Genomic DNA, 15,312 nt, shown 5'->3' on the forward strand with positions numbered 1-15,312 from the left:
GCTTGTGACCATTTCCAACGCCTATCCTTGTCTCTGCCCTCCATCCACCCCTATTTCACCACTGTCACTTGGAATCAAAGTTTGTAACATATCCTACAGCAAGTTAATATACGTTTCCTCTTCATATATATATATATATATTATGTTGTTTGCTAAATATCTAGGAGCCATGTGGATAAATAGGCCCATTTTTCTGGTTTCTTTCGCGTAGGAATTGTGTGAATATGAATTATATCATAATTTGCGTAATGATCATGTGGATGGGATCATTCATTCTGTTTGACCTGACGAAGATCGTTGTCAGTGATTGGCCAAGTCGCAATTGTAAATGAGAACTTGTTCTCAACTTGCCTACCTGGTTAAATAAAGATGAAATAAATAAAATAAAAAATAAAAATTGGGAGCATATTCAGTGAGCGGGCCTTCCTATTATTTTTCAAGTAGGCTACAGCACCCTAATTAGTATTTATATGAATTTCATTAACATTTTAAATATGACAATATGATAGATGGAATTAAATTAAACATCTTTGGCCAAAGTGAGAATAGTCCACTTGTCACCCATGGGAGGCACAAAGAAACACTTATAAGATAGTTGTAAGACTTTTTTTATCTCAGGGAAATGAAGGTGCAGATTAATAACTGCAATCCAAAATTTGAAAGAAATCGTAAATGTTCGATATTGTGCATAAACCTAGTGCTTGCCTCTCTTTGATAATCTTATATTGACATACTGGCCATGTTTTTTTGTCTTTGTCAACATTTTGCCACTTATCAATAGGCCTATAGTTTGCTCTTTATGTTTTCGAAAATGGTTTGGTCATTGAGAGGATCAAAACCTTTTTTCCCTCCATCCTCACTACACAACTAGATTATCAGTATCGTTATGAGCACACAGGTCACCAAATAAAATGCGCCTTTTTCGTGGTGTTTAAAGATGTAACTCCTCCTAAATATTATTTTATTGGACACAACGGAACACTTTTATAAGAGTGAAGACCTGATGTTGATATTTTCAATATGAAAAAAATATTGTCATCTTAAAATATTAGACATATCTGAAGCTGCCACTGCTGCATATTACTAGGTCTACTACTACAACTACTACAACTACTACTACTACTACAACTACTACAACTACTACTACTACTACTACTACTACTACCAATGCTACTAATACTACTAATACTACTAATAATAATAATAATAATACCAATGCTACTAATATTACTAATACTACTACTACTACTACTACTACTACTACTACTAATAATAATAATAATAGGCCTATTATTTTATTGATGCGTAATAGGCCTAGACCAACTGTGTAAATAACAAAATTGTGTTCAGAAAAAAATCCAAATAACACTTTAATATAGATTCTGTTCTTGTCGTCAACTACAAGAACACACATTTACAAGCCATAAATAAGAATTACACAAATGATTGAAGAACTTCAGTCTCCCACGATGCATTTAAATTCATTTAAGAATCCCGGTAGGTAGGGCCTATACAGATGCATTTTACACTAGGCTTATTGTCTTTTGGTCCATTCTTAACGCCGCATTTTGAACAGATTTTGTCACATTATTATTAACATCCCTTTACAAAATAATTACTAAACCAACTTGACAACTAAATCAGTGGGAAACGTCAAAAATATCTTGAATAGTCCTACATGCACAAACTATCATTTTACAAATGTACAAATTGCTGGAAAGTGTCCGTTTTCTGTTTGGGGACAGAGTTTATGAAGAGTTCATAATAGGCCTGGAGTAGACGCCTTGATAGTAAGATGCGTCAGCGGGTATTGACGAGGAATCTAAGCCCACTTTTCCCATTGAACCCATGGATAGCGCCCCGGCCATGGGGGAACCGTAGCCGGAATAGTGCATCACCTGCTCGTAAGTCTTTAGGTCCATTTTGTGGTGCTGTTGCTCCGAGGACATGAGGTTGTTGATGGAGAAGGGGTGGTTGAACGAGTAGTGATGCTCGGGTTTCAGGTGCGCTTCGTGTGCGAGGACCGAGTGATGCTGGGACATGAGGTGCCCATGCACCTGGGAGTGGGACACCGGTGAGGCGGCGTGCTCTGGACTCAGAGCCTGAATCGACTTCATGTCTGACAGAGACCTTTTGTGATCGTTGGGGGAGGAGTTGGAATGGGGGGACTCGTTGCCGTTGCAACTCTCCGAGCTGCTGTTCGAGCCGCCCTCGGATGTCTTCCTTCCTGACTCCTTGCACATCTTCTTTTGGCCGTCACACTTAAACCGCTTCTGCCTCCTCAGATAACAGCCGTTCTCGAACATGTTCCCCGAATCCGGGTGGAGGGTCCAAAACGAGCCCTTACCGGGCTTATCCGGAGATCTAGGCACTTTGAGGAAACAATCATTGAACGATAGAGAATGGCGAATTGAGTTCTGCCAGCGTTGCTGGTTCTGTCGGTAAAACGGGAAAAGATCCATGATCCACTGATAGACCTCGGCCAGCGTCAGCATCTTGCTGGGGGACTGTTGGATAGCCATAGTGATGAGAGAAATGTAAGAGTACGGGGGCTTGGCGTGAGTGTAGCTCCTCCGGTATGTCTTGGGGTCCCTAGATCTGTTGATGCTGGACTGTCCATACATGGGGCTCATGGCGTTCATGTTGGCGTAGGACGTAAGGTTCATGGACGGAGGCTGCGCGGTCATGGGGCTCATGCTGGGACTGAGCGTGGCGCTCATGGCTGTCATGCCAGCGGTCATGCCAGCGCCCATGCCGTTCATGGCTCCGGTGCCCGGTGACATTCCGGTCATGGAGGGGCTCATGGCCGTGTTGACATAGGACATGTTCATGGGGTTGGCTGCCATGTTGGCCGTGGTGCTCATGCCCGACATGCTCATGTAGGTGTTCATTGAGTTCATGCCCAGGCCTGTGTTCATGTTGCCAACCGAGGTGTAACACTGGAAAGCAAGACAGAAAACAAGTATTGTTAGTATTGTTAGTATTGTTAGCCTGTTTGAGATTTTCATGAAGGGTCGATAGTGTTCATGTGTAGTGAACCTAATAAAGCTATAATAATAACATAATATCAAATATATCAGCAAAATAATAATAACAACCAGCAACACTATGATAATCAGTATTATTAAAATGGTAAACATAAATGATCGAAATTGATGTTAAAGCAAGCAATCCCGGCGCAGTTCCATCTTCTGAAATCCAATGCTAAATTTGGTAAAGCAAATTGCTTGACAGAAATATAAATTTCACTCGATGATGTGACCAATAGCTTAAATGTCTAGCCTACATCAAGCAAGTAAAAACGAAGAATTGTCACCACATTTTACGTCCGGTAATCAGCTTAAATACAAAGAGAAAATTGATTAAATTGTTCTAGTGTGTGGACAATATTATAGAACCTGCAACACAAATATTTGAATTCATCGTTCACCAATCAAAACGGTTAAACAAATGTTTGCTCATTGGGTAAAATGACACAACTATGTATGATTTTGTAAAGATAAATGTAGACATATGGAATTACAATCTGAGTAAAAAGTTTTCCCTACATGTCAAGCACAACTTCGTTAGGATAGTGCCGTGCGTAGAGATGGGGCAGGATTTGGAGGCGCCTCAAGTCAATATTTGATCACAAAGTTAATATTATCTCTGGGCTAATATTGAGTTGTATAAAATGGGATCGGCTGTAGACGAAAAAAAATATTTAAGGTACCCACCTCGGGCTCTCCGTAGTAGGTGCTCCAGTCTGTGTGTTCGTGTCCTTCCATTTTAACTGCTCCAAGCATCATGGAAGTTCCGAATAGTTGTCAAACCGTTTCTCCGCAGAAGAAATGGCAAAACGCGCTCTAACAAACGGTGATTTGGGACCACGGGGTATTCGGGTCGTTGGTAGGATCCTTAGTCAAGGACTGGCGCATGTGTGTCTTTCAGCCAGCCGTGCCCACGGGCGCTGAAAAGCGTCTGATGATGACCGGAGTTCAAATGACGTTCCGAGCTGGCTGTAAACGCTATGATATAGCTCTGTGCGCCAGGCGAGCCTCCAATCCCTACTTCTTCACTTGCCCTATTTGAATAATCTCCTCACACCTAGGCGCGAGACTCCTCGACTTGCCCCCCTATTGTACACCTGCACTGAATAAAAAGAACAGTCTCATATAAAAAATATTCATTTTAATCTTATTGAATTTCAGAAGGGGGGGGGGGGGGGGGTAATTGCTGCTTTGGCGCTGCTTTTTTATCATGCGTTATTTCTCTTGTGATGTTCTTTTCAGACGTTGCTTGAAAAAGGAATTTAAATGCATCTTAATTGTTTTTCTTCCCCTCCACCAAGGACCTAGATTTAGTTGAGTATTTGACGAGGTAATGTACTATTTCATTAGTCTACTCGATCTTATCGAAGTCTACTCCATCTTAAGCCACCCAATTTCATATAGCTTTGGTAAAGTGATAGAGAAATTATTTAGTTTAAGTTTGATCCATTAGTCTTAATCATTCGTAGCCTAAGCAATTCAGGTTTCACAACCAGTTTTACGGTAAAAACTTATAGTACTGTCCCCTTAAGAATAATATTGATATTTCCAACCTCAATTGCAAGCAATAACAACATATGGCCCTAATATGTAGCCTATATCAAAACATATTGCCACGTTTTTGCATTTTACAATTTCAAGGTAATTTTCACTTGATAGGTTCTATTGCTATTGAATGTGTGGACTAAAATAGGCCAGAGAAAGTGTCGTCCGTGAACGCGCGCGTGTGTCAAGGTGTGGACTATTGATTTCCCAGGACACAAGCGCTGCTGTTAGCTAGATACCTTAAACAAAGTAAAGTTTATTCAATGTGTTTGAGCACTGACGATTTAACGGATTGCCTCGATGTCGGCTGATAGGCTTTAGGTAAAAACTAAGAATGATTTAGGCTAGAATAAAAATCAATCCAGCCACTAACGAATTTACATTTTGGTGTAGCCTAGGGAATAGGGAATGGCCTATTTGAAATTATACAATAAAAACAAAGTACAACAAATATGAAAAATAAACATTTAAAATCATGGCAGATAAATGACAAATAGGCCTAATCAGTAATAACATGTTCCATGTTTTTTTCACTACAGATTTCATAAAACATAATTATAACGACCATGTCTTAAGGTTTCTTTATTATTTAGAATTATTTATATGTTTTTGTGATAATTTATTAGTGTTGTGCGCTAGAACAATTAGAGGGAGATTTACGTTTCAGCGCCCTCTCTTGGTTATATTTATCCAACAATAACTGTTAGTGGTGCATTAGACTACTTACAGAAAACAACACCCTCTAAAATCTCTATAGCCTATCGTTACTTTAATTAATCAACTAGCCTATAGAATAACTTCCTATCTTATTTACCGGATCAAAGTGAGGACACAGAATGGTGCCAGCCACGTGCCGTTGGTTGAACATCTATTTGACTGCATATAGATGTAAGAGCATAACTATCGGTAAAACCCCATTAGTAAAGGAGAGTAAACCATTCCATGTTGACGTGGGGACAACAGACCGTCTGCTTAACTTGGAAATGAGATCATGACCACCCCTTGGTGTGTTTAAGGACCACATAGCCTACACATTCAACACAGTTACTTCCATTTATTGAGAGGCATAATATAAGCCGAAATCTTCATGGTATAGACATTGAAAAGTATTGTTCTTATAAAAAATGTCATTATTCTTTTTTGCATTACAGTGTTTTAAAAAGCTGAGCATTGCAATATTCATACTGACGTTGTTGGATCACTTCAGGTGCTATCTAGAACCTAGAAGGGTTCTTAGGCTGCAGGTCCTCATAGGAGAAACCTTTGAAAAACCCTTTTTGGGTCAAGGTAGAACCCTTTCAACAGAGGGTTCTACACAGAACCCAAAAGTGTATTTTTATTTAACAAGGCAGGTCAGTTAAGAACAAATTCTTATTTACAATGACGGCCTAGGAACAGTGGGTTAACTGCCTTGTTCAGGGGCAGAAAGACAGATTTTTACCTTGTCAGCTCGGGGATTTGATCGAGCAGTCGTTCTGTTACTGGCCCATCGCTCTAACCACTAGGCTACCTGCCTGGAACCCAAAAAGGTTTTACCTGGAACCAAAAAGGGTTTCGTATGGGGACAGCCAAAGAACCCTTTTGGAAACCTTTTTTATAAGAGTGTTGAGTTCTGAATACATTGTGTCCATGACAACTATATGTCATTGACCTCTTTCCCAACTGTACATAAATATGGTAAAATGTGACTGGCCATACTATCACAAAGTAATGTTCATAAAAAACATGCTATAGAAGACAATATGACCAATGTTCTTGTAAAATATTTAGCTAATCCCGGAGTTAAATGTTAGCCAGCGTATCCCCTCCACATGTCTTCTCATGTGGTCACACATTTGTTCATTACTATAAAAACAAAAACTATAATATAACATTATTATGTCCATATTGATTGATTGATTGGGAAAAAGATGCACTGAATACAACACAGGGGATAACACGGATAACACGGATAACACGTTACAGCAAAAATCACTTGTTTCCAACCTGGTCCCTGATGGAAAACACACAATACAGACTAAACACAGTAATCAGTACAAAACAGCACAATACAACATATAACAAATACATCAATCAATAATAAAATAGTCAACCTATCCTCATCTCATCATTTGTCTAAAAACATTACACATCAATATTTTTATATCATTATTTAATATATATATATAACAGCTAAAATGGCCTCTGGGCCAGACCTCTGCCTGCAACAATGGATGTAGACCATTTTAACAAACTTGCATATGCATCAATCCTTTGTCATGTGTGAGATGGAGGTGAGTGCAATAATAATTTGTCCAATGGGTGACAGAAAAGGATATCCCACTTTTTTTCACCTTTTCCAGAAGGGGTGGTGCTATAGTACTTCAGCGCTGGCATTGCAGTGCAATATCCCGCTAGCTGGTACTCACCTTTCTGCCACCATACAAGAGGAATGCTGGTTGTACAATATGTTACATGGCCAGTCTCACTAGGGACTCTACAAACTGCATGGTATTGGATCTTTATGGTTCAGGGTCTTTAAAAACTGGATGGTACTGGATGGTAAGCTTCACATCAGGGCACATTATGCTTTGATTTTATGGAGATTTTGGCTTTTATTCTCAGCCAATTTGATATTCATACCAAGTACTGGAAGCTAAGGGGATATGGCAGCTCTTGGGGGATAGGCTACATGTATTTCTTGTCTGCCCCCATGAATGAAACATTGAATATGAATTTAAGTCTCTCACCCACAGGTGCACAGCTCCAGCCTTCAAAGGCCGCTTTCAAACACTGTGGCCCTAACGTACCGGAGTTGAACACTCCAGTCCTTACCACACTAGAGATTCCCTTGTGGACCAATGGAAAGGTGACAGTCTGACACCTGGCTGTGCTATTACAACACACCTTCAATTACATAATCATATCGTGTCATCCTATCACGTCATCATATCACGCCATCATATCACAAAGCCTAGTTCTCTGGATCCCCTTCGCCTCAGGGTAATCCTAAGAGGTACTCGGAAACAGAGCTGGGCTGGGGGATGGAAACTGGGTGCACTCCTCTCTGCTCTGTGAGAAAGGTAGGACCATCTAACATTCCTTCAAACACCCAGAAGTTGTTGGCAGAAATGTGTTGCTTCAAGCTTTGCTTTCAGAGTAGGAATTCTTGCCACTGTACTGCTTCAGTTTTCAGCGAGCTTTAAAGATTCACTTTAGTTTCCCCCTTTTCGAGTTTTTGTTGCCGTACCTCATACAAAACACTGGGGCCAATAAGTTAAGCCTGTGATTTGTAAAAATAAAATTAATAAAGAGAGCCTCTTTCTTCGGAAAGCGATGGAAAAATGTTTGCTGCCAAGTGCCTGTGGTGACAGTAAACATTCCAGAACAGGCCCGGAGTTTGGACTTCCCATTATCTGCCACAGCTGTGACAACGCTTGTTGGCTGCAGGTTTGCGGCTTGCCACAGTGTGTTTACCTGGAAATGAATCTGAAAAGCGACTAGACTGGGAAGACACACAACCCGGCTAAATAAATAGGAAGGACAGCCATAGTGATGTGATTCAGAGGGAGGGGGCAGCAGTTATTGCACTGACTCACCCCACTGGGTCCTGGGGCAAACACTGGCACAAATGGCCTAAGGATTTCCTCAAATACGCACCTTTGGATATTGAGAGGAATGCGCTCGGGAATGCCACGCAATAGCCTACGTTTTATGTGTACTGTATCCAGGGCCTGGCAATTTCATTTGTGATACTTTTCTCTTGTCATGTAAAAAGGAGGCCTAAGCTGAGTGATGATCTGTATCGATCCAACTAGGTGTTTGTCTACCCAGTGGACCACAGGAGGAGATATCCTGGGACCCAACATCTTGAGAGTGGCTAACATCAGATGGCATCTCAAAAATGTTAAGAGAAAAGGACTTACAGTAATACAAGGACATAATACAACAAGAACTACAGAGTGTACAAAACATTAGGAACACCTTCCTAATAGTGAGTTGCACCCCCCTATGCCCTCAGAACAGCCTCAATTCTTCGGGCACGGACTCTACAAGGTGTCGAAAGCACATATACACAATCCAAGTCTGATTTGTCTCAAGGCTTAACAATCCTTCTTTAACCTGTCTCCTACCCTTCATCTACACTGATTTGATGTGGATTTAACAGGTGACATCAATAAGGGATCATATTTTTCACCTGGATTCACCTGGTCAGTCTATGTCTTGGAAAGAGCAGGTGTTCCTAATGTTTTGTATACTCAGTGTATAATGTGTGGAGCATTATTTGTGAAGTTAGTTACTGAACAATTCTTATCTTTGTCTATGAGCCTCTATTTTTGCTAATACATTGTACAGTAGCTTGGACACAACACATTTGCATATTGCTCCAGATCTGATTATGTTATGTTAAACCATCTTAACTGATGTGTATTGGGCAAAATATTTAATATTGCCTAATTATCCATTGTTATTCATTAGAAGTGAACTGCAATGTCAATACACATTTAATCCTTGACAGAAGGCAATTAAACATGAGGCAAAGTAGTGCTATGCTAATTAACTTGGTGTGATCCCATGGGAAGAACTGTGTCTAATATCACTCCAACCAACCCTGATAATCAGTCAGCTAATGTCCTTCACACTCACCTGCCATGGTCTAAGAAAACAGGCACCAATCAGGAGGGCTGATTGGAAATGAATCCAACAGTTAATGGCCCATCTAATGGTAAACATTATCAAGGGATTTCTCAAAAAGACGCTAACACCTGGTTGGATTCATAAATAGGGAATAGTTGGGGATCATATTATTCACCGCATGCAGACATTTTGATAGTCAGAAACATAAAAGCTTATTGTAATCATCACAACGACTTGAGATCTTGAAATGCATTGAGCTGAAGCTGAGAAACATCAGGGCCTTTAGAAAATATTCAGTTATACATCTGATGGCATTTGACCATTTCCTTTCCCACCAGTCCCATATCTGCATCTGTCCTCTCTCTATTCCAGGCTGATGGAAAACGTCATGTTTGGGATTATCTCTGACACAGCCACGGCTGACCTGAGCCTGCCACCAGAGACGCAGAGCCTTTCATTTTGCTCTCCACTAGATCCCACTGCCTCAGAGGCAGAAATACATTTCCACAGCCACACCGGACGGACTACCTCTGTTTATAAGTAATGTGCGTGAGTTAACAGAATAAGGTGAAATGAAAAGATGGTGCATCTGTGGAGAGCTGATATACAGTACCAGTCAAAAGTTTGGACACACCTACTCATTCAAGGGTTTTTCTTTATTTTTACTCTTTTCCACATTGTAGAATAATAGTGAAGAAATTAATACTATAAAATAACACATATGGAATCATGTAGTAACCAAAAAAGTGTTCAACAAATCAAAATATATTTTAGATTTTAGATTCTTCAAAGTAGCACTCCATCACTCTCCTTCTTGGTCAAATAGCCTTTACATAGCCTGGAGGTGTGTTTTGGGTCATTGTCCTGTTGAAAAACAAGTGATAGTCCCACTCCCGAGTGGCGCAGCAGTCTAAGGCACTGCATCTCAGTGCAAGAAGTGTCATTACAGTGCCTGGTTTGATTCCAGGCTGTATCACATTTGGCTGTGATTGGGACTACCATAGGGTAGCGCACAATTGGCCCAGCGCCGTCCGGGTTTGGCTGAGGGTAGGCCGTCATTGTAAATAAAAATTTGTTCTTAACTGACTTGCCTAGTTAAATAAAAATTGAAATAAGTGCAAACCAGATGGGATGGTGGTAGCCATGCTGGTTAAGTATGCCTTGAATTTGAAATAAAATCACAGACAGTGTCACCAGCAAAGCACCTCCGCATCTCCTCTTCCATGCTTCACGGTGGGAAGACACATGCGTCTCACAAAGACACGGTGGTTAGAACCAAAAATCTCAAATTTGTACTCATTAGACCAAAGGACAGATTTCCACCGGTCTAATGTCCATTGCTTGTGTTTCTTGGCCCAAACAAGACTCTTCTTCTTATTGGTGTCCTTTAGTTGTGGTTTCTTTGCCGTAAATCGACCATGAAGGCCTGATTCACACAGTCTCCTCTGAACAGTTGATATTGAGATGCGTCTGTTACTTGAACTCTGTTGTCACGTTCCTGACCTTGTTTTCCTTTTGTATAGTTGTGTTTAGTGGGTCAGGACGTGAGCTGGGTGGGCAGTCTGTGTTGTTTGTTCTATGTTAAGTGTCAGGTTTAATTGACCTTGTATGGCTCTCAATCAGAGGCAGGTGTTTTACGTTTTCCTCTGATTGAGAACCATATATAGGTAGGTTGTTTCACATTGTTTGTTGTGGGTGGTTGTCTTCCGTGTTTGTGTCTGTGCACCACACGGGACTGTTTCGTTTGTTCGTTCGTTTGTGTAGTCTGTACCTGTTCATGCGTTCTTCGTGTATATGTAAGTTCTCTAGTTCAGGTCTGTCTACGTTCGTTTTGTTGTTTTGTATTTTCCGAGTGTTTTCCGTATTCAATTTTTCCTTAATAAATATTCATCATGTCATATAACAACGCTGCGCTTTGGTCCAATCCCTACTCCTCCTCTTCGGACGAAGAGGAGGAGAACGACCGTTACAGAACCACCCACCTAACAAGGATCAAGCAGCGTGAGAGGAACCAGCAGCAGCGGCCAAAAAAACAGGACTCGTGGACTTGGGAGGAAATATTGGCTGGAAAAGGACCCTGGGCTCAGACAGGGGAATATCGCCGCTCTTTTGAAGAGAGGGAGGCAGCTAAAGCCCAGGAGCGGTGGTATGAGGAGGCAGCAAGGAGACGTGGCTGGAAACCCGAAAAGAAACCAAAAAAATTTCTTGGGGGGGGGCTAAAAGGGAGTGTGGCGAAGTCAGGTAGGAGACCTGCGCCTACTCCCTGTACTTACCGTGGAGAGCGAAAGTACGGGCAGACACCGTGTTACGCAGTAGAGCGCATGGTGTCTCCTGTACGTGTGCATAGCCCGGTGCGGTACATACCAGCTCCTCGTATCGGCCGGGCTAGATTGAGTATTGAGCCAGGTGCCATGAAGCCGGCTCAACGCGTCTGGTCTCCAGTGCGTCTCCTCGGGCCGGCTTACATGACACCAGCCTTACGCATGGTGTCCCCGGTTCGCCTACATAGCCCGGTGCGGGTTATTCCACCTCCCCGCACTGGTCGGGCGACGGGGAGCATACAACCAGGTAAGGTTGGGCAGGCTCAGTGCTCAAGGGAGCCAGTACGCCTGCACGGTCCGGTACTTCCGGCGCCACCTCCTCGCTCCAGCCCAGTACCACCAGTGCCTACACCACGCACCAGGCTTCCAGTGCGTCTCCAGAGCCCTGTTCCTCCTCCACGCACTCTCCCTGTGGTGCGTGTCTCCAGCCCAGTGCCTCCAGTTCCGGCACCACGCATCAAGCCTCCTGAGCGTCTCCAGAGCCCTGTACGCACTGTTCCTTCTCCCCGTACTCGCCCTGATGTGCGTGCCCTCAGCCCGGTACCACCAGTGCCGGTACCACGCACCAGGCCTATAGTACGCCTTGAGAGTCCAGTGTGCCCTGTTGTTGTTCCCCGCACTAGCCTGATGGTGCGTGTCCTTAGCCCGGTACCTCCAGTTCCGGTACCACGTACCAGGCCTACAGTGCGTCTCAGCCGGCCAGAGTCTGCCGTCTGCCCAGCGGCGCCTGAACTGCCCGTCTGCCCAGCGGCGCCTGAACTGCCCGTCTGCCCAACGCCGTCTGAACTGCCCGTCTGCCCAACGGCGCCTGAACTGCCCGTCTGCCCAACGCCGTCTGAACTGTCCGTCTGCCAAGCGCCGCATGAACTGCCCGTCTGTACTGAGCCTTCAAAGCCGCCCGTCTGTACTGAGCCTGCAAAGCCGCCCGTCTGCCATGAGCCTTCAGAGCCGTCCGCCAGACAGGAGCCGCTAGAGCCTTCCGTCAGACAGGAGCAGCCAGAGCCTTCCGTCAGACAGGAGCAGCCAGAGCCTTCCGCCAGACAGGATCAGCCAGAGCCGTCCGCCAGCCAGGATCAGCCAGAGCTGTCAGCCAGCCGTGACCAGCCAGAGCCGTCAGCCAGCCGTGACCAGCCAGAGCCGTCAGCCAGCCGTGACCAGCCAGAGCCGTCAGCCAGCCGTGACCAGCCAGAGCCGTCAGCCAGCCGTGACCAGCCAGAGCCGTCAGCCAGCCGTGACCAGCCAGAGCCGTCAGCCAGCCCTGACCAGCCAGAGCCGTCAGCCAGCCATGACCAGCCAGAGCTGTCAGTCAGTCCGGAGCTGCCGTCCCTCAGTCCGGAGCTGCCGTCCCTCAGTCCGGAGCTGCCGTCCCTCAGTCCGGAGCTGCCGTCCCTCAGTCCGGAGCTGCCCCTTATCCCGGTGCTGCCCCTTATCCCGGTGATGCCCCTTAATTTAGGTGGGTTTATTTGGAGGGTGGTCATTGAGAGGGGGATACGGAAGCAGGGAGTGACTATGGTGGTGTGGGGACAGCGTCCGGAGCCGGAGCCGCCACCGTGGACAGATGCCCACCCAAACCCTCCCCTTGAGGTTGAGTTTTGCGGCCGGAGTCCGCATCTTGGGGGGGAGGTAATGTCACGTTCCTGACCTTGTTTTCCTTTTGTATAGTTGTGTTTAGTGGGTCAGGACGTGAGCTGGGTGGGCAGTCTGTGTTGTTTGTTCTATGTTAAGTGTCAGGTTTAATTGACCTTGTATGGCTCTCAATCAGAGGCAGGTGTTTTACGTTTTCCTCTGATTGAGAACCATATATAGGTAGGTTGTTTCACATTGTTTGTTGTGGGTGGTTGTCTTCCGTGTTTGTGTCTGTGCACCACACGGGACTGTTTCGTTTGTTCGTTCGTTTGTGTAGTCTGTACCTGTTCATGCGTTCTTCGTGTATATGTAAGTTCTCTAGTTCAGGTCTGTCTACGTTCGTTTTGTTGTTTTGTATTTTCCGAGTGTTTTCCGTATTCAATTTTTCCTTAATAAATATTCATCATGTCATATAACAACGCTGCGCTTTGGTCCAATCCCTACTCCTCCTCTTCGGACGAAGAGGAGGAGAACGACCGTTACATCTGTGAAGCATTTATTTGGGCTGCAATTTCTGAGGCTGGTAACTCTAATGAACTTATCCTCTGCAGAAGAGGTCACTCTGGGTCTTCCTTTCCTGTGGTGGTCCTCACGAGAGCCAGTTTCATCATAGCGCTTGATGGTTTTTGCGAATGCACTTGAAGAAACTTTCAAAGTTCTTGACATTTTCCAGATTGACTGACCTTCATGTCTTAAAGTAATGATGGGCTGTCATTTCGCTTTGCTTATTTGAGCTGTTCTTGCCATAATATGAACTTGGTATTTTACCAAATAGGACTATCTTCTGTATACCACCCCCACCTTGTCACAACACAACTGATTGCCTCAAATGCATTAAGAAGGAAAGAAATTCCACAAATTAACTTTTAACAAGACACACCTGTTAATTGAAATGCATTCCAGCTGACTACCTCATGAAGCTGGTTGAGAGAATGCCAAGAGTGTGCAAAGCTGTCATCAAGGCAAAGGGTGAAGAATCTCAACTATAAAATATACAGTATTTTGATTTGTTTAACACTTTATTGGTTACTACATGATTCCATACATGTTATTTCATAGTTTTGATGTCTTCACTATTATTCTACAATGTAGAAAACAGAAAAAATGAAGAAAAAACCTGGAATGTGTAGGTGTGTAAACTTTTGACTGGTACTGTATGTTCAGGAGTAGTCCAGCATCCATCCTGTATTTTCCGGTAGCAATCCATATGTAGATGTGTATATGGGTCTTTTGTAGTGTTTACTGAGGAACATAGCGGGGGCCGGCTATGTAATGAAGAGGGCTCAAAGAGATCTCCCTACGTGTCAGTCCAGGAGCTCGGCGATAAAGCCTCCCTGCCGGCCCAACAACATAAGTGTCCAATCTGTGTTTGCTTACCCATGAACACCCTTGGCAGAGTCTTGGGGAGCCCGTAAATGTGGCCTTTTACAGGCCCTGACAGCTAACAGGCCATTGGCAAAAGAGGCCCAATGACACGGCCACTCAACAGATTAGCACCTCATCAGCCTCCTGCAGCTTGGAACAAATATGGCCCTGCCTCACATAAAACACAATGGGTCCGCCACTGCTAAACAGCCGCTCAGCAGGGGAGCCCCCCACAAAACTTCCTGCTCTGCCCTTTCTCCAGGCCGCAGCTGTACCAGGGGCCCTTCCCTTCCCCACCCCGACACCAATTGGCAAGATGTGTGTATTTCAGGTGAGCAAATATTGCCACTTGCCTGAGAGTTCAATGGCCATCCCTTTCAGGGGTTGCGTATTGTGCCTGCTTGCAGGAGGGTTTATGTGTGGCCATCACAGCAGCCCTGCAAGGTCATGGGAAACCTTCAGCCACAGCTGGGCTCAGCAAATCTAACACTCCAATGTACTTCATCTGCATTTACTACCATTGAGGAAATCCTTCCTGACTTTATTTTTCCTTTCCTGCAGTCATCTCAAAATCATAATGGACATAGAACTGGTGTCATCCTCCACAGTCATGATACTGTAGTATATCAAGAAGTAAACCTGGACGTGCATTCTTCTGCATTCTTCTGACTCCAATGGTCAGATATTGCTTCTGGTATTGCATAGTGGAAACCTGACTTTAGTGACAAAACCCATGTTATGAATCCTAATTGATTATCTCTTCTCTAACTTACATGCCAGTTTATTAGCCTTTAGGGAAAATGGGCACA

The 15,312-nt window shown here is 43.9% G+C and overlaps 1 protein-coding gene across 1 annotated transcript; it reads right to left on the minus strand.

Annotated features, from left to right (window-relative positions):
• Positions 1-1,345: 1,345 nt before the first annotated feature.
• Positions 1,346-3,970, minus strand: foxa2 (forkhead box A2). Its single transcript, XM_038967419.1, has 2 exons — positions 3,717-3,970; positions 1,346-2,939 (listed from the first exon to the last, which is right to left on the minus strand). The coding sequence occupies exons 1-2, from the start codon at positions 3,786-3,788 to the stop codon at positions 1,749-1,751; spliced, it is 1,263 nt and encodes a 420-aa protein (XP_038823347.1). The 5' UTR covers positions 3,789-3,970; the 3' UTR covers positions 1,346-1,748.
• Between the last annotated feature and the right edge of the window lie 11,342 nt (positions 3,971-15,312).

Source organism: Salvelinus namaycush, chromosome 28 (assembly GCF_016432855.1).
Source record: "Salvelinus namaycush isolate Seneca chromosome 28, SaNama_1.0, whole genome shotgun sequence".
Taxonomy (NCBI): Eukaryota; Metazoa; Chordata; class Actinopteri; order Salmoniformes; family Salmonidae; genus Salvelinus; species Salvelinus namaycush.

Excerpts from the sequence above, each read along its gene's own strand:
- foxa2 (XM_038967419.1), bottom strand. The coding sequence starts at position 3,788 with ATGATGCTTGGAGCAGTTAAAATGGAAGGACACGAACACACAGACTGG. Across the intron at positions 2,940-3,716 it reads CCTACTACGGAGAGCCCGAG|TGTTACACCTCGGTTGGCAA; the intron begins GTGGGTACCTTA and ends CTTGCTTTCCAG.